Source organism: Rhinopithecus roxellana, chromosome 3 (assembly GCF_007565055.1).
Source record: "Rhinopithecus roxellana isolate Shanxi Qingling chromosome 3, ASM756505v1, whole genome shotgun sequence".
Lineage (NCBI taxonomy): Eukaryota > Metazoa > Chordata > Mammalia > Primates > Cercopithecidae > Rhinopithecus > Rhinopithecus roxellana.
Window position 1 is genome coordinate 50,308,359 of NC_044551.1, and position 19,120 is coordinate 50,327,478.

The 19,120-nt window shown below is 45.2% G+C and overlaps 1 protein-coding gene across 1 annotated transcript; it reads left to right on the top strand.

Annotated features, from left to right (window-relative positions):
- Positions 1-16,005: 16,005 nt before the first annotated feature.
- Positions 16,006-16,940, top strand: LOC104679161 (olfactory receptor 2V2; the record flags this gene model as incomplete). Its single annotated transcript, XM_010384644.2, is given in 2 exon segments — positions 16,006-16,498; positions 16,501-16,940. Coding segments are annotated over 2 exon segments (933 nt in total), but the record flags the coding sequence as incomplete, so codon positions are not given.
- Positions 16,941-19,120: the final 2,180 nt, after the last annotated feature.

Sequence of the window (19,120 nt, forward strand, 5' to 3'; positions counted from 1 at the left end):
CGTTTCCCTATAGAGTGGTTAAGTTTCAGCAGGAGGAGACAGAGAAGCAAAGTGAGTTCCCAGGAGAGAAGAGCTTGGTGGAAAGTGTGGAGGGGAAACACCACGCCCCTGCACAGACCCGGGGCAGAGCAGCTGGCTGTGCAGGGATAGCCCAGAGGGAGGCTGGGACAGAGGGAGGCTGGCACTGTAGGGAGATTCTGTAAAGCCTGCTTTGCTATCCCTGGAACCAGCATGACCAAGGCCTGTTTTCCTAGGTCCTCAGCATCCACTCCCTACACTGGCCCCTCTCCCCACAATCCATCTCCCCTCAGCCCTCTGATCTGACTGAGGTTCTCTGTCGTTTTGCCTCCAGCTGAAGCCCCCAGTAGCTTTGTATGGCAAGTGAAACACGCTTTATTGCTGTTGTGAAAATAAAAGGAAACCAATAAAATAAAACCAAACAGTTAAAAGGAACAGAGAAGTTGGTGATTCTACCATTGGGTTTCGAATGAATTTGCCGTTTTGGAAAGAGATCTGTTTCCATGAGACATAAAGCCAAGTCCAGAGTGACCGTACAATGTATCATCCAACTTGGGACACTCTTGAGAGTGAAAGGCAGTGCAGCCTGTGCCTGCATGGGTGGCAGCATCAGAAACATGCACATCAGCCCTGTCCCCAGCAACCCACCAAGGCACTGGCCCTGCAGAAATGCCTGTCAGGGGCTGGGTGCGGTGGCTCAAGCCTGTAATCCCAGCACTTTGGGAGGCCGAGACGGGCGGATCACGAGGTCAGGAGATCGAGACCATCCTAGCTAACACGGTGAAACCCCATCTCTACTAAAAAATACAAAAAACTAGCTGGCAGAGGTGGCAGGTGCCTGTAGTCCCAGCTACTCGGGAGGCTGAGGCAGGAGAATGGTGTGAACCCGGGAGGCGGAGCTTGCAGTGAGCCGAGATCCCGCCACTGCACTCCAGCCTGGGCGACAGAGCGAGACTCCGTCTCAAAAAAAAAAAAGAAATGCCTGTCGGGGTTTGGGATGACCCAAGGCCCACCTGCCTCCACCTGACTCCTCTGCATGTGGTGCTGCTCTTTCCCTTCCATGAGGTATGAGATGGAGACCCCATGAGGGCGCTGGGGGTCACTGGGAAGGGCTGAATGTGGGGGTCCTGTAGAACACCAGGAATATCCCCTGCATGCCTGTGTGAAAGGAACATAAATCCTGGGGCCCTGAGATCACTAAGCTAAAGGGAAAAGTCAAGCTGGGAACTGCTGAGGGCAAACCTGCCTCCCATTCTATTCAAAGTTACCCATCTGCTCACTGAGGTAAATGCATATCTGGTTGCCTCCTTTGGAGACGCTCATCACAAACTCAAAAGAATGCAACCATTTGTCTCTTATCTACCCATGACCTGGAAGCCCCCTCCCTGCTTCGAGTTGTCCCGCCTTTGCTTGGAGTTGCACTGCCTCTCCAGACCAAGCCAATGTTCCTTTTACATATGCTGATTGATGTCTCATGTCTTCTAAAATGCATAAGATCAAACTGTGCCCTGACCACCTTGGCCACATGTCAGGACCTCCTGAGGCTGTATCACGGGTGCAGGTCTTCAATCTTGGCAAAATAAACTTTCTAAATTAACCAAGACCTATCTCAGACATTTGGGGTTCACATTTTGGTAACCACAGGGGGATTCTGAGTGGAGATGCCCCTGACTTTTCACAGATCTCCTATCAGTGCTTGATACCAGCATGAGCCAACTTTACGGCTCAAACCAAGAGGACAACATGCTGAGGTCTGGGAGCATCTCCTCCAGAGAATCCCTGATCTCCCAAAATTTGGTCAAGATCTTAAGTTTATTTTCCTGAACAACTCCCCTTTTTTGGAGTTTTACTTGCTTCCAACAAGAAAGGCAAGATTTCCTGCTTCCATAATGACGGAAGGCAGGTAACTCCTTTACGGAACTGGAGCTCACTCCCAGCAGGGAAGATGAGTTTAAGTTGTTTTTCCTGCTTCTAGGATGGTAAAAAGTGGTCTTCAGCCTCAGACCCATCCCTAGGTAAGCAGGGTAATACCTAACCTTGTTTTCACATGAATAGACTCTCCCTTAGCTACTTAACCTTGTTTTAATATGAATCGACTCTCCCTTAGCTGAGAAAACCAGACGGACTCCATTTGGCTCTGTCATTTGCAAGACATCAAGGGCTCCTCAGCCACTGCCTTCCTCAAGGAGTTAACTTGCGTAAACTAACTCTCTGCATATCAAAGAGTCCCATTAACTGATAAGGTTATGTGGCGAGCTATGTCTGTAGTTCCCAGGAATTCACTCGGGAGATAGCACCATAAAGCCCCGCGTGTGTGTCGGGCAGAGCCCCCACACCTATCACCTTGTGATGAATTTAGAGCCCCGACACTTGGAACTGTTTGTTTTTCCTGGAACCGTTTATCCTTTTAACTTTTTGTATGTGTTTACTTCTGTAGAATTGCTACAGTTAAGCGCCTCCTTCCCTCTCTAAACCAAAGTATAAAAGAAAATCAAGCCCCTTCCTCGGACCGAGAGAATTTTGAGCGTTAGCCATCTCTCGGTCGCCGGCTAATAAAGGACTCCTGAATTCATCTCAAAGTGTGGCGTTTCTTTCTAACTCACTCGGGTACAACAGTAGCTGAGTTGGGCTTTTGTCTTGGCTAACGTTTAACGACCAGCTGGTCTGAATTTCTTCTTGCCATTACAGCACTGAGTGACCATATTGTTGGGCTTTGTTGTTGTTGTTTGTTCCAGTCTCTCTCCCATCAGATTTGACCAACTGTACCTCACTTGGTCAAATCCAAGTGAGAATTCCAAATTATGGTTTGTAATTTGGCTAAAATTTTGGCTCTCTAATTTGGCTAAAATTCCTTGCAGCTGCAAAAGAGGAAAAAGCAAAGCAAAAACAAAACAAAACAAACAAATAAACAAAAATGAGCTTGTTTCTGTGTTTGCTTTCTGTCTTAAAAAATAAATGTTCTTTAATTTACTTTTCTTCCACCCTATACCTCCTACTCACTTTACCATCTGCAGTACCAAAAAATCTAAAGAAGGCTTCTAATTACTTGAACCCCTTTAAAGAATGCAGAACAGGCCGGGCGCGGTGGCTCAGGCCTGTAATCCCAGCACTTTGGGAGGCCGAAGTGGGCGGATCACGAGGTCAGGAAATCAAGACCATCCTGGCGAACACGGTGAAACCCTGTCTCTACTAAAAATACAAAGAAATTAGCCAGGTGTGGTGGCGGGCGCCTGTAGTCCCAGCTTCTAGGGAGGCTGAGGCAGGAGAATGGTGTAAAACCCGGGAGGCGGAGCTTGCAGTGAGCCGAGATCGCACCACTGCACTCCAGCCTGGGCGACAGAGCGAGACTCCGTCTCAAAAAAAAAAGAATGCAGAACAAAGGCACCACTCACTCCTTTCAGGGTGTTCTGTTTTCTTTGTGGAGTTTCAAGAGTTGCGGGCAAATTCTTCTTAGGTCTAAAGCTGTTTTCCTGTATTGCGTGACCTGACCTCTTTGACTTTGGGGGTACCAGAGATTACCTTATACTGTGAGAGGATTTGACCTTGGTGTGTGTAATGGTGGACAAGAGCTATAAAGTAGGGGCGGCTGAGCACAGTTTAAAGGAAGTGGTCTTGGCTGTTGTTGTTGTTTTTTTCTGTCTCCTAGGAAGCTGTTGTTTAAGGATCCTAACTCTAGTTCGGACGTGTACTCTACAGGGTCTACCCTATTGCTTTTTCTCCCAAAATTAATCTCTATTTGGCTTGTCTGTGTCCATTTGCATCAGGAATTGAACTGCTGTTTTTATAGGTAAATGACAGACTGAGTTTTCTCAGCTCCAAAGAGAAAGGGCCCTTACTCCTGCCAGCCAAAAGGCACCCCTCAGTGGCTGGGAGCCTCTTGTGAGTGTCTGGGGGTTGACCCCCTGTGACATGCAGCAGCCCTACAGGGAAATCCCCAACAAAATTTAATTTTTAAAAGGCTCGTCCAGGAAACACATCTAAGGGCTAATCACCCAGCATTTTGAGCCTTCTCAGAGGTCATAAACCGCTGGAGAGAGAAACTGAGCCTTGTAAGAGGGTGGAAATGACTCTGTGGTGACACACTGTGGAGTGCTGCCCACAAGCAGCATATATCGATCCACCCCACAAAAAACCTAGGCCGCAGCTCAGTTCCTCCTTATAAGAAAAAAAGTGGAAAACAAATAATCTAAGAACAAGGAGGAAACAAGGAGACTGACCCCCTTTTAAGGACTCTGTAGGCTTTATGTCACCTCTACTTGACAGAATTTATGTAAAATGGCAGTCATATGGCCTTTGTGCACATTTACATTAAGGAAAAAAGCCCTAAGGTCAAGCTGCAAACTATAGAGTTCCTAGGTCCTCTTTTTTCTCTATTTTGTTTTCTGGCTGCTTTAAATCTGCTGTTATTTTTCTATAAGATTAAAAACCAATGTTTGGATCCAACGGGTTTTTTGTTTGCAAGCTGGTGAATTTGTATTTATCTCATGGTTAAAGTTCTGAAGTAAAAGTTATAGGATCTTTGTGTGTCTGTGTGTGTGTGTGTGTGTGTGTGTGTGTGTGTGTGTATTTTAAAAGCCTTTATAATTTCTTTTTTTTTTTTTTTTTTGAGACAGAGTCTCGCTCTGTCCCCCAGGCTGGAGTGCAGTGGCGTGATCTCGGTTCACTGCAAGCTCCGCCTCCTGGGTTCATGCCATTCTCCTGCCTCAGCCTCCTGAGTAGCTGGGACTACAGGTGCCCGCCACCACGCCCAGCTAATTTTTTTTTTTTTTAATTTTAGTAGAGATGGAGTTTCACCGTGGTCTCGATCTTCTGACCTCGTGATCCGCCCGCCTCAGCCTCCCAAAGTGCTGGGATTATAGGCGTGAGCCACTGTACCCAGCCAAGGCCTTTATAATTTCTATAATTTTATGTTTAATTGACAATTAAATCTGTCTTAATTTCCCTCTAGAACACCAGACTTTTTCTCTCTCTGTAACTTATTATGTGAATTTTACTACTTGATTTTCACCTGAGTTGTTTCCTTTAATGTGCAAATGTAAGGCTATGTAACTGACAACTGCCGGGGTAGTGAAACAGGTTATCAAGAATTTGAAAGTCTAACATAGGAAAAAAAAGTTCTTTATGAATCTATAAGATGTACTTCAATTGTCACGCCTAATACATCTATGGATTTATGTGTTGTGTTCACAATGTTTCACTACTGAAAATGTATAAAAGAGCTCTAATTGGCTTAAGAAAATAAAAGTGCTTGAATAAAATATTTTATCAGGAAAAAAGAAAAGACTAGTCAAATGCTTTTTCAAGTTTACATAACATAAGTAAAATCTTTAATAAATAAACTAGCTTTAAAATTATTGGTAAGGTAATATTAGAAATGTCTTAAGAGCTGACAGCATACATATTTTTGCATTTATTAATCAAGAAATTTTATACTTATTCCTGCCAAATACTATAAGGTGTTAAAATTTGGCATAGGTGTTACAAAACTACAAACCCAGCCCATGACAGAATGATCTTTTCTGATATAATTTTTTAATTTTTAATAAATAAGACGTTGATATTGGTTTAATGAAAATAGCTGCATCTTGAATTTAGTAAGATACCATAATTGCTAATCTTGTGGCTTTAGATGGGCTAGTCTACAGGCAGTAAGATTTGTTTTGGAAAAGGACTGTTATCATCTTTGTTTCAAAGCTAAACCATAAACTAAGTTCCTCCCAAAGTTAGGTCAGTCTACACCCAGGAATGAACAAGGACCTTGCAGTTGAGAAGCAAGATGGAGTTGGTTAGGTCAGATCTTTTTCACTGTCTCAATTGTAATTTTGCATTGGTGTTTCCATACCTTTAAATGATGACTACTGTAGTTTTCATAAATAATCTAGTTAAGCGATTAAAATAAAATAATTAGGAAAATGTAATGGGATAAATACTTGTAAATAAACTCGTCACAATTTAAAATCTAAAGTTATATTAAATTAAATAATAGATATTTTAGTATTGGGGTATTTTCCAATAAAAAACATATTGTAGGAAAACATTCTTTCTAAAAATAAATGTATGTCCTTTTTAAAAAGGTGAACATTTTTGTCTAATTCAAAGCTTATTTAAATGTTATTTATAAAACAAGGTAAAAAAACAGGAAATAAGAGAGATGTAAAGAAAGTTATAAAAATAAAGAGTTTTTTGTTAGGTAGCTTAAAGAGAAATAATTTTATATGAAAAAGAATCTCATTTAGTCCTAAATGAGGACTAAATTTAGTCCTAGAATAAAATGACTGGTTAAGAAAGGAAGATATTCAGGACAAACCAGAAAGTCCAAGCATGTTATGAACAGTCACAATAAGAGGATTTATGTTTTTAAAAAAACAAAAAAAAAAAAAATCACATTACAAGTTGTCTATAATTAGAGGAGAACTATAATGGTCTTTCTAGAGATTGAGCTTGATGTAAAAAAAAATATACTAAATAATTGGTTAGAAAAATGAAATTTTCTTATGAGATTGTTTTACTCTTAATAAATTATAAGAGACTAATTTTTTTAACCCAAAATTCTACTTTTATTGCATCTTGTCATTTTTGGTTTTCTCTCCCCTTTTAAAGGGCATGAAATAGTAACTCTCTTCCTTCAACTCATTTTCAGCTTATATAAGTTTTTTCCTCAAGTTCTGTTTGTTGTGGCCTGATGCTAACAATGTTTTCTTAAAGGTCTAAAGGAAATGTTTTCTTCTGACGTAACATTCTGTGCAATGCAGATGATCTTTTGTTTTGCCTTTTGGTAACTGGCCTAACAGATGGTACAGTTTATCAAAACAATTCCTATGCTATTATTATTAGTTTTGGCCTGTTTAGAAAAAAAAACAGATTTTAAAAAATTTTAATTAAGGTTATTATATCCACATATTTTTCTGTATGTGCTTTTAAAGTACTTGTGACATTTGAGTTACAGGGCCTTGACTCCTGGATCTAAAAAGGACACCAAGTCCTGCTAAATCTTAAACACTAACAGCAATTAAAGTCTCATCTTCAGGCCCAGTAAAAGATGCCAATGAAAATAAATTGCAGTCCTAAGATACAGGACCAGAAATTAAAGCTATTCAACTTCTATTTGACTCCTCAAGGCCCAGGGACTATCACAGAAGAGGTAGGTGTGGGTGACTGTGTGATTTTGAGAGATAAAATAAGTTCAACTTTTCTATAAATTAATCGCTAATGTCAAAGGCACACTGATATAAGACCAGGATATGGGCCCCTGTGTCAGATTACCAAGGTTTTCTTGAAGTATTTACTGGCTCCACAATAAAGGTTGTAAAGGATATAAAAGATTTATGGAAGTTATATCTTATGGTCGAGATTAAAATTTTATAGATTTTAATTACATTTTGAGAAACAAATTTAACTGGCTTCATGCTGTTTTATAGAGCTTATTGTTTAGAATATTAAGTCTCCTCTCCCAAAGAACGAAGGTTTTCACCCTTTTTTGAAATCCTTGAGGTATCACTTTAGTCAAATGAATGTCTTATTTTTAAATTACCTGTAATATCAAGTGTTTTAAACCTTTGATATTTGACAAACTTTTCAAAATTAAATTATTACGTATATTTCTGACCTAATTAATCCTTTTATGTATTAGGTTCCCTAAAGATCAAAGATGACATTACTTGGCTTATTTGGTATAACAATTATACAAGAAGCATTATCATATATGAAATGGTGTTTGGTTTTCTTTGGGCTGTATTTATATAAATATGGTGTTAGTGTGAGCTCCAAAATTATGGGAAACTCCTATAATTTTGACATGACTTAGTGTGCATTATCAGTAATAGTTATAATTGTTATGTTAATGTGCCACAGAGGTAATAAATTTTACATGTCAATTGTTTCTTTGACTATGACTGCCCTAAAACTTTTTGTCATCCACAGACAATTCTTGTCTTGTTTTGATCCTCTCTAGAAGGTGGTTTTATAATCAGCTGCAAAACTCTAACAGGTGCTCTTAAATGCAGGTGTCTGATAAGTTTGGAGAGTGTGACATCAGAATAGAGGGAAAACTTTCAGGACTCATGGAGAGCTGAAATGAATATCAAGCAGAACCAGAATTAACTGCATGGACTAAACTAATAAGAAACTGAAGTAATCTTTTTTACTTTTTACTTAAAACATTGCTGATCCTTTGCTTTGTTTTTTCAGAATCAAGGAAACTTTTCTTTTGAGCTGTTGACAGCCTTTAATAAGTTAGTATACTCCTATAAATAAAATTTGGAGCATATTTGTTTCTCTCTACCTGAATTCTCCAGAATTTGGAAACTATTTGTGAGTATTCTTAATTTATGTCAATACAGTTATTTGCATAAGTGTAATAAGATTCTGTTTTCATTTGTAACAGGACACAATTGAAGAAACTGGTTATTTTCTCAAGAGTTTGACTGGAATGGTGTGTTTTCCTTTAAGGAATCAAACTTGACTTATAGAACCAATAAAAGCCTTCTGGGAAAACTGCCCTCATACCTTGTCAACACAGTCCCTGTAAAAGGTTCCTGATCTGTGGTAAGTAAAGAATGTCACTTTCTGACATTCTCAGGAACCCCATGTTTTATCTTGGGACCTCAAGAGGAGAGGAATTCACCCAACTCATAGGTATTTCATGATACAAATCTATGACTGGGATCGGCTTTAAAAAGTCTTATCTGAGATTCCAAAGTCCCATCAAAGCCAATTTATAAACCTATGTAAAAATATAATAATTATTCAGGCTAAGCGCAGTGGCTCAAACCTATAATCCCAACACTATGGGAGGCCAAGGTAGGTGGATCACTTCAGGTTAGGAGTTTGAGACCAGCCTGGCCAACATGGTGAAACCTCATCTCTACTAAAAATACAAAAATTAGCCAGGTATGTGGCATACACCTGTAATCCCAGCTACTCAGGAGGCTGAGGCAGGAGAATCGCTTGAACCCAGGAGGCAGAGGTTGCAGTGAGCTGAGATCATGCCTCTTCACTCCAGCCTGGGCAACAGAGTGAGACTCTGTCTCAAAAATAATAATAATAAAATTATCATTATTATTATTATTATTATTATTTATTTATTTTTTTTTTTTTTTGAGAAGGAGTCTCACTCTGTCACCCAGGCTGGAGTGCAGTGGCCAGATCTCAGCTCACTGCAAACTCCGCCTCCCGGGTTTACGCCATTCTCCTGCCTCAGCCTCCCGAGTAGCTGGGACCACAGGTGCCCGCCACCTCGCCCGGCTAGTTTTTTGTATTTTTTTAGTAGAGACGGGGTTTCACCATGTTAGCCAGGATGGTCTCGATCTCCTGACCTCGTGATCCGCCCGCCTCGGCCTCCCAAAGTGCTGGGATTACAGGCTTGAGCCACCGCGCCCGGCCGAGTTACCTCCATTATTATTATTATTATTGCTGCACTGTATACAAATAATCAGGCCAGGTATATTAAAGCAAATCAGTCCTGCCATAATTTGTCTTTAGTAAAAATGGGAAACTGGGGAGAAAACAAATTATGTTTCAGAAACTATAGTACACTTGTTAGATTCTAGTCATGTCTAATGTTTTTCCATTTTTATTATTCTCTACAGTTTGGACTGAATTCTAATTTTTCTTGGTTACAAGTTTTCAAAATAATGTTTTCAATTTTTTTCTTGTTTCTCATTTTTCCTAATTTGGAGTCACTGAAAACTAAGCTGTGCCTTCATAAAGCCCTGTGAACTGAAGCCAGACAACTTAAACTTCAGAAGAAAATAACAACAACCTGTTTACATACATAAACCACTCTCATACCTGCCTACTGATGTGTGGACTTCAGAGTAATGTGGCCTATATCAATTTCCCAGGGCTGTTCTTTTGTTTGTTGTTGTTTCCCCCCCTTCCTCCCCCTATTTTCTCTTCATAGGACATGAGACTTCACAACCTGCTAAAAATGAGCTTTCCTAATCACTCAGGACCTACCCATCTAAGAATAAACCATCCTAGCCATGAGAGATCAGACAAAACCTGAGACCAGAGACTCCTTTTATTCTAAAATGCTTTCTTCTGAAAAATCACAAAGCTAAAGGTAAAAGTCAAGCTGAGAACCGCTTAGGGCAAACCAGCCTCCCATTCTATTCAAAGTCCCCCATCTGCTCACTGAGGTAAATGCATATATGGTTGCCTCCTTTGGAGAGGCTCATCAGAAACTCAAAAGCATGCAGCCATTTGTCTCTTATGTACCTATGATCTGGAAGCTGCCTCCCCACTTGGAGTTGTCCAGCCTTTCCAGACCAAACAGACATTCATCTTACATATGTTGAATGAGGGCTCATGTCCCCCTAAAATGCATAAAACCAAACTGTGCTCTGACCACCCTGGGCACATGTTGTCAGGACCTCCTGAAGCTGTGTCATGGGTGCTTGTCTTCGATCTTGGCAAAATAAACTTTCTAAATTAACTGAGACCTGTCTCAGACATTCAGGTTTCACACATGTATTCCTGTGCCCTGCATCCTTCCTCCCCCAGCTGGGTTTCCTCACACTGTCCCCACTGACCCTGTTCCTGTTCCTGTCCCCAGGCCCCTCTGTGGGTCTTTTTAATTGTAATCTTGGGAGCGCCTCTTCCAGGGCTGGAGTCTGTGGGGTCCCCTGGGAGCTGAGGTCTGAAGTCAGCTTCCCCTCCTCATCCCGTGTCTGGGTTCAGTACCTGTGTGGGCAGTGGGAGGCAGTTCTGCCACCTGGGCCAGAGCCAGGGTGTCCTGCAGGGAGGTGGGCATCCTGAGTGGGCTTGGGGCACCGCTGCTGGCTCCACCTCTCCTGTGCAGCACCAGCTCCTTCCCTGAGCCTGTTTCTCCCTCTGAGAGGAGGCTGTGGTCTGTGTGAGCTGCGCTCTCTGAGTCTGAGGGGCCACCAGAGGTCGGGGGTGCTGTGGACTCTGCAGCCTGATGAGGAGTTGGCCGGGGATGAGGAAGGAGGTCAGGGCTGGGGCTCCTCCTGTCCCCCGACCCAGTGGGAGCAAACACAGGAGGATGAGTGCATGTTCTGACGCTGTGATCTCCTCCGCAGGCGTCCCTGCTGAGTTTGTTTCCCTGAAGGGGACCCACCCACAGGTGAGTGAGGGTCTTGTCCTGTTGCCTCCTCTCTCTTCCCTGCAGCTCCTGCTCCTGTTGCTGGTTCACGTCCCCATTTGTCTTGTTCATCAGCACTTGCTCTTCCTCCTACTGTCTGCCTCCATCAGGGTGTAATTGTTTGGGTTTTTGGAGGGGCATCTCTCTGCTGGTGTGGTGTCTCTCCTCACTCTTCTCGTCTGGTTCCTTTGACCCACGTCTCTCTCTCTCTCCTTGGTGTCTTACTCACCTTTTCCTGTCCCCCTCCCTCTGTCTGGGTTGGCGACTGGGCTCTAGGTCCCCGGGGTGGAGAGTGGTCCACAACAGGAAGACAAGGATGGATGTGTCGGGAGAGCGAAGGTGAAGGAGCAGGAAGGAGGGGGCTGATGTGGGATGGAGCCCTCTCATCCCCAGGAGAATATTGCAGAGACCCGGTCGCTTCTTCCATGTTGTGGGTTCTAGGAAAAAAAATAAAGTCACTAGCTAAACACCCAGCAGAAATGTCTGAAGTTAGAGAGCAGGAAAGTGAGCCAGTGAGATGCAGGAATAAATTCAGTTGTATTTCATAAAACAATCATTATTCATTCATCACACGGTTACTGAGAGCACAGTAGATGCCAGGCACCGTTCCCAGAGCCAGGGATCCCACCACGAGCACAGAGGTGCCAGGGAACTTGGGTCCTACTTGGGAAAGCAGGAAAAAAATGTCTTCATGAAGAGCATGGAGCACACCTCCTGGCTTTGTGTGCTATGGGAGTCAAGGCAGGGAAGGGGAGGGAGGAGGAAGGATTTCAACTCTAAATGGGCTGAGACGGTGAGGGAGCAAGGCAGGGCCTGTCTGGGAAGAGCCTTCTGCATGGAGGTGAGAGCAAAGACCCAGGCCCTTGCGTTGGCTTTGTCCTGCTGTGTGAGAGAAGCCCGCCGGGAGGCCAGGGACCAGGAGTCCACAGAGCTCTGGGGAGAGCAGAAGGAAAGGATGTCTGGGTGGTGATGGATGGCCTGCAGATAAGGTCTTGCATTTCCTCTGGAAGTTTGTTGGCTTTATTTTTGCATGGGTGGGGGACTAGAGAGGACTTAGGAAGCAACTCCAGTTGGGGACCAGTGCCATCCTCCAGGGCAGCTGCAAAGATGGTGTGGCCAGGCAGGGGCTGGCAGGGTTGAGTGATGGTCAGGGGTGGATATGTGGGGTGGATATGTTTTGGAAGAAGAGCCAGCAGGGGTTTCCAGTGGTTGGGATGTCTATGTGAGAGGAGAGAACTCCAGAATAATCCAAGTGCTGTGACCTGGGCAGCTGGACAGACCTGTCTTTAAACGAGCTGGGAAGGAGGACAGGACAAGTGTTTCTCCGGGGCAGCCCAACAGCTCTGTTTGGCCTCTTCAGGCAGAACAGCCCCACTGGCCATCTGGGGGGATGCTGAGTACACAGTGGGTGTAAGAATCTGAGTTCAAGGAAGCCATCCCGGATAGGGAGACAAATGTCCTTAGCGACCCACATAGAATTGTATGAGTTACATCTGCAGAACCTGTCCTGGAAACCCCACATAAACTCCCTCATCAGAGGCTCACAGGCATGCTGCAATTATCCTCCTTCCACGGCAGACACAGCTATGTCTGCAGAGTCACAGAGAGATGGACACAGCCCACAGTAGCTGGCAGCAGGGCTGGGTCTTGGACCCATGGCTTCAGATGCCCTTTTCAGTTTTCTATTTTCAGTTTCTGCAAAGAAAACTTCTTTCTAGAGAGAGCCACTTGTTACATAGATGTGCTATAAGCATTTCCAAAGAGACACAGAGATGTAAACATGGAGTGAAATAAAGAGAGAGATGGACAGAGAGAGAGAGAATCAGAAACGGACAGAATGCTTGTCTCTGAAGGTGCAAGGTGGCCTTTGCCTCTGCACACAGTGATTTGTTTTTCTAAGACCACCACAGCGGGCACAAAAGAACCAGCGAGTAGGCAAGGGTAGGAGCAAAACTGCAAATTTATTTTTGGTCACCCAGCTTCAGGGGAAGAAGGTGGGTAGGGAGAGGTCTGTCCGCCTCCGGCAAAGAAGGCCGACAGAGTCCCCCGGTGGGGCTCTCGGGCGGAGTTCCTGACATAGTCCCGACATCCCGACAGGAGTGGGGCTGGGAAGTCCGCGCGTGGTGTCTGTCCGGAGCGGCTTTTCTAGGAGTGGGAGGGCAATAGGCGGGGCACGGGCGTGTCGGGGGGGGCGTTCCGCAGGTGCGACCAGGTAAATCTTAGTCTCTTCAGATTGACGTCACCTGGCGCATGCCCGGTTGGTCTGCACCTTCCTGGGCGCCGGCTGCATTTTCGCGCCCGCGGGAAAAGCTGGTAATGAAGAACCCGGACTTGCGCCATCTTGCCTCCGTTCGTCCAAACACACAGTAGTAGGGCTGGGCATCTGCAGACAGGAAGGGGAACTTCTGCTGTGAATTTCTGGGGGACCTGGTTTGTTTTGCTGGTTGGTTTGACCTCGGGTCCATATGGCCAAGATGATGTTTGAAGACTGTGGGAACAGCAGTTTGCTCCTATAGAAAACCCCCACCACATCATACGTAGGTGTGTTATGCCCAGACCGTTTATTCCCCGAAGAAGACCACCAGAGTCCAGAGTCAAAGCCAAGCGGGGAGGATCTTTACTGCAAGTTCGAACTTGGTCCCTCTGTTCCACAACATACAAGAGGGCCCCAAACAATGCGTGTGCTCGCTTTTTATAGCCCGATGTAAATAGGACTTGTAAGGTTACAGAGGAACAAGGGAATTCTTTAGGTTACAGCATTACAATTGGTTAACATATTAAGTTATACATTTAGCGGTGATCTATTGGTTCCCATGCTTTCAGTAAAACTACAAACGGCTGTGTCGTTATCAGGGATTTTTCCAGGTGGTGTTTTTCTAAAGTTGAGATATATGGTGGGACGTGTTTGTAGTGGGCTCAGGAAGTTGAGAGATATGAGAGATATATGGTGTTTGTACTGGGCCCAGGAAATTGAGAGAGATATGGTGTTTGTACTGGGCCCAGGACTGAGGAATGTGCCTGATTTCTTTCAGGTGTTGTTGGTGGCAAGGACCCCTGGGCACATCTTCTAGGGCACAAGTCAGGACATGCTCCACTCTGTGGGACACAGCTCAAGTGGCTAAATCCAAGGCTCTGCACCTGGGCAGGTGCATAAGAGTTGAGGACATTACTCCAGGTCTTTGCACAAAGAACATGTCCTACGGAATGGCCTCATTTTGTCTTTGCAGCGAGAAAAGGACCTAAATACATCTGCATGCAACTGTCTTGTATTTGTGCCTCTCACCCTTGTCTTTTGTAAACTGAAGACATGCGCTGGCACTCACAGTTCTGCACGGGAAGGAAACTAGCACTGACCTCTGCTACATTCAGGTCAGGAGAAAGCTCTCCCCCCAATAAAAGGGAAATCCTCTGCTTTCAGAACATGGAAACTGCAGCTGCATTTCACTTCAAGGGTATTGTTTTACTTAGTTAACATGCAACTGAGTATCTCACCGTGGGACCATCTTAGAGACAGAGCAGAGAGCAAACCATGCAGGAGCTCCCTGCCCTCAGGACACTCAGCCAGTGGAATAGAGCTGACGATTCAAAAACCACAGGGCCAGGTGCAGTGGCTCACTCCTGGAATCCCAGCACTTTTGGAGGCCGAGGCGGGAGGATTGCTTGAGATCAGGAGTTCAAGATCAGCCTGGGCAACATAAGGAGACCCCCCCCCCATCTTCACAAAAAAATAAAAAATTAGCTGAGCATGGTGGTATGCACCTGTGGTCCCAGCTACTCGGGCAGCTGAGGGGGGAGGATTACTTGAGCCCAGGAGGTGCAACTTACAGTGAGCCTTGATCACACCACCACACCCCACCCTGGACCACTCTGTCTCCACAACAGAAAAAACGCCCCACTAGATAAGTAAGCATGCAGAGTATTGGGGGTGATGAGAGCTGCGGAGTGAAAGCAAGCAGGGAAGGAGGACAGCATGAGGCGCTTTGCAGCAAAGTTCTCAATGAGCAGAAGACATGTGGGGGAGACCTGAAGGAGGGTAGACGAGTGGCGAAGATGCTCCGTGCAGACGGAGAAGGAAAGGTCCTAAGGTCAGAGGCGTCTGGCTTACTCCAGGAAGAAAATAATAATAAAAGGGCCTTGGCAGATGAGACACCCGGAGTCAGGGGTGAGGGCAGGGAGCTGCGGGAGGGGGAGTGGGGGGAATCCTGGAAGGGCATTGGCCCTTGCTGGGAGTGCGTTGGGAGCCAGTGGCATATGCTGAGCACAAGACTGACACCACCTGGCTTAAGTTGCAGGCGATGCCTTCGCCCTCAGTCTGCTGGGTGAAGCCAGGGACCAGTCAGGAGGCTGTAGTGACCCCAGCTGCAGCCCTCAGCAACACATGCATTGTGCCAAAGAGGTGCCATGTGTATGGGAAGGGATCACCTGGCGGGGTCAGGTGGGAGCCCTTTGTGGCAGAAGTGGACTTGAGCCGAGATGGCGCCACTGCACTCCAGCCTGGGCAACAGAACGAGACTCCGTCTCAAAAATAAATAAATAAATAAAAGATTTGGTGTCATATGGTACAGCCAAGACTTCGCCTGCTGACGGGGATTGTCTGAAGGTCTCTGACATATGAAACAACTCAGTTCTTGTTTTTGTGGTAAGGATACATACAGCACATATACACAGTTCAATTCTAGGAGCCAGGAGGGCCCCTACTGCTATGTTAGGGAGATACGAAGGAGTGTTCCCTATTGTGTCCCAAAGCTTCAGTTGTTTAGCTCTAATGAGTCACACACAAAATAACTGACTAAAGACATAGCAGCAGAGGACTATAAAGAGATGTCAGTCAATCTAACACATCTTTTTCATATTCTCAGGTGACCAGGAACAAAAACTGAGCCATGGAGACATGGGCGAACCAATTATCCACAAATGACTTCATCCTCTTGGGCATCTTCTCCCACAGTACTGCTGATCTTGTCCTCTTCTCTGTGGTTATGGTGGTCTTCACAGTGGCCCTCGGTGGGAACATCCTCCTCATCTTCCTCATCTGCATGGACCCTCAACTTCACACCCACATGTACTTCTTCCTCAGCCAACTCTCCCTCATGGACCTCATGTTGGTCTGTACCAATGTGCCAAAGATGGCAGCCAACTTCCTGTCTGACAGGAAGTCCATTTCCTTTGTGGGCTGTGGCATACAAATTGGCCTCTTTGTCTGTCTTGTGGGATCTGAGGGGCTGTTGCTGGGACTCATGGCGTATGACCGCTATGTGGCCATTAGCCACCCACTTCACTATCCCATCCTCATGAATCAGAAGGTCTGTCTCCAGATTACTGGGAGCTCCTGGGCCTTTGGGATAATCGATGGCTTGATCCAGATGGTGGCAGTAATGAGCTTCCCTACTGTGGCTTGAGGAAGGTGAACCATTTCTTCTGTGAGATGCTATCCTTGTTGAAGCTGGCCTGTGTGGACACGTCCCTGTTTGAGAAGGTGATATTTGCTTGCTGTGTCTTCATGCTTCTCTTCCCATTCTCCATCATCGTGGCCTCCTATGCTTGCATTCTAGGGACTGTGCTCTGAATGCATTCTGCTCAGGCCTGGCAAAAGGCTCTGGCCACCTGTTCCTCCCACCTGACAGCTGTCACCCTCTTCTATGGGGCAGCCATGTTCATCTACCTGAGGCCCAGGCGCTACCGGGCCCCCAGCCATGACAAGGTGGCCTCTATCTTCTACACGGTCCTTACTCCCATGATCAACCCCCTCATTTACAGCTTGAGGAACCGGGAGGTGATGGGGGCACTGAGGAAGGGGCTGGACCACTGCAGGATTGGCAGCCAGCCCTGAACCCAGGGCATCCAGTGCCTGGCTCTGCCATCTCTTGGCTCTGGGAATGTTGAGTTAATAATTCTCTCATTTTCAGTCTTGGCTTCCTCATTAATAATGAGGATTGTGACACCCGCAGACTTGGAAGTTCTTTTTAAACACTACATCAGTTCGTTCCTTCTTTGTTTCTTTCTTTCTTCCTTTCTTTCTTCTTTCTTTCCTTTCTTTTTCTTTCTTCTTTCTTTTCTTTTCCTTTCTTTCTTTTTTCTTTCTTTCTCTCTTCCTCTTTCTCTTTCTTTCTCTCTCTCTTTCTTTCTTTTTTTTTTCAGGGTCTTACTCTGTCACTCAGGCTAGAGTGCAGTGACACAATCTCGGCTCATTGCAGCCTTGATCTCCTGGGCTCAGGTGAGTCTCCCGCTCAGCCTCCTGAGTAGCTGGGATACAGGTGCCTGCCCCACACCTGATGAATTTTTTAGTAAGGGATTCGCTATTGTTGTAGAGATAGTGTTTTCTCGAACTCCTGGACTCAAGCAATCCGCCTTCCAGAGTGCTGAGGTTACAGGCGTGAGCCACCACGCACAGCCAACATCAGTACTTTTTATCTGATGAAGAAACAATTTTTCCCCCCAATCTTTTGTGTACTAATTATTTTGTGCTATACATTGAAAATGAGGCCGGACGCGGTGGCTCAAGCCTGTAATCCCAGCACTTTGGGAGGCCGAGGTGGGCGGATCACGAGGTCAGGAGATCGAGACCATCCTGGCTAACACGGTGAAACCCCATCTCTACTAAAAAAATTCAAAAAAATAGCCGGGCGAGGTGGTGGGCGCCTGTAGTCCCAGCTACTCGGGAGGCTGAGGCAGGAGAATGGCATAAACCCGGGAGGCGGAGCTTGCAGTGAGCTGATATCCGGCCACTGCACTCCAGCCTAGGCGACAGAGCGAGACTCCGTCTCAAAAAAAAAAAAAAAAAGAAAAGAAAAGAAAATGAATATAGGACATTGTAAACCAGCACTGTGCAGAAATAAGGCGTTGGGATTGCTATCACTCCTTATTTAAAATTGGAATTACCTCTACTGGAAGAAGACGTTGAGCTGAGCCTCCTAACTCTCCTTGCTAATGTTTTATTCTGTGCTTACTCTGTGGGAGACATCGCTCTATGATCTGTGTATAGACATGTAGATCCCACCTGTATGATGTTTATATGATGTCTCACACCAGTTGTAGCCCAGCACTAGGGTCTTAGATGAACAACTTACAGATGACAGAAAATAAGCCTTTATAGTTCTCTTTGGAGAATGTCTACTCCTCCCACTGGGAACGTCATAAAGACGTATTCAGAGCATACAAGTTGTCTTTGAGATGATGAGGGACAGGGTAGAGACGTGCTTGCTTGTGTATTCAGTGGAAATCCCCCGAGCCTGCTGTCTCCTCACCACGCCCTAGCAGTATGTGCCACTCTGTGTCAGCTCAGCTTCTGTAAGGAGAAAACTGGCTGAACTGCTTCCCCTTTGGGGAATGAAGACTGGAGCGTGGTGACAGAATTTCATCTGCTATTTGAAAACCAATTTCCAGCATTTTGGTCTGAACTATTTGCAGGACTTGTGTCCATTTTTCCAAGCTCTGTGCCTGTCCTTTGCACATATTTGCAGTAGAATCCTCTTTTCGCGGAAAAAATTATCTCCGTTGAAGGCAGAGAGAAAAGAGGCCAGAACTGGGCCTCAGGATTAGACTAAACCCCAGGGAGGTGTTTGCTGGGTTTTGGAGAGGTGGAAGGAGGTGGCACCCAGGGCCCACCGTGGGAGATGACTTTAGATTGTTCACTGAGCTTAATTCTGGCAGAAAACATTCTGTGGTGAAAATATGAGGCCCATTTTACAGGAGAGGAAGCTACGGCTCAGATCGGTAAGTCCCTGCCTCATCGCCAGTTTTCCTCAGGAGGTGTCTCCAAGGACTGGTGAAAATAGAAGTAACTTTCCTTAGTCACGGGGCTGCAAGATTTTCCATTATGTAAATGGATCTGCCGGGGTCCAGCCCTAGCGTGTCCAAGGTACCCCAAAGGGGAGAGGCAAGGTGGCGAAAGACAATAAAGACACCAGACACAACATGCAAGAGGACACAGACAAGACTGCAGCCCAGCAAAGGGCTGACAGCCCCGAATGATTTTTACTACAAGCTTATATAGTATCT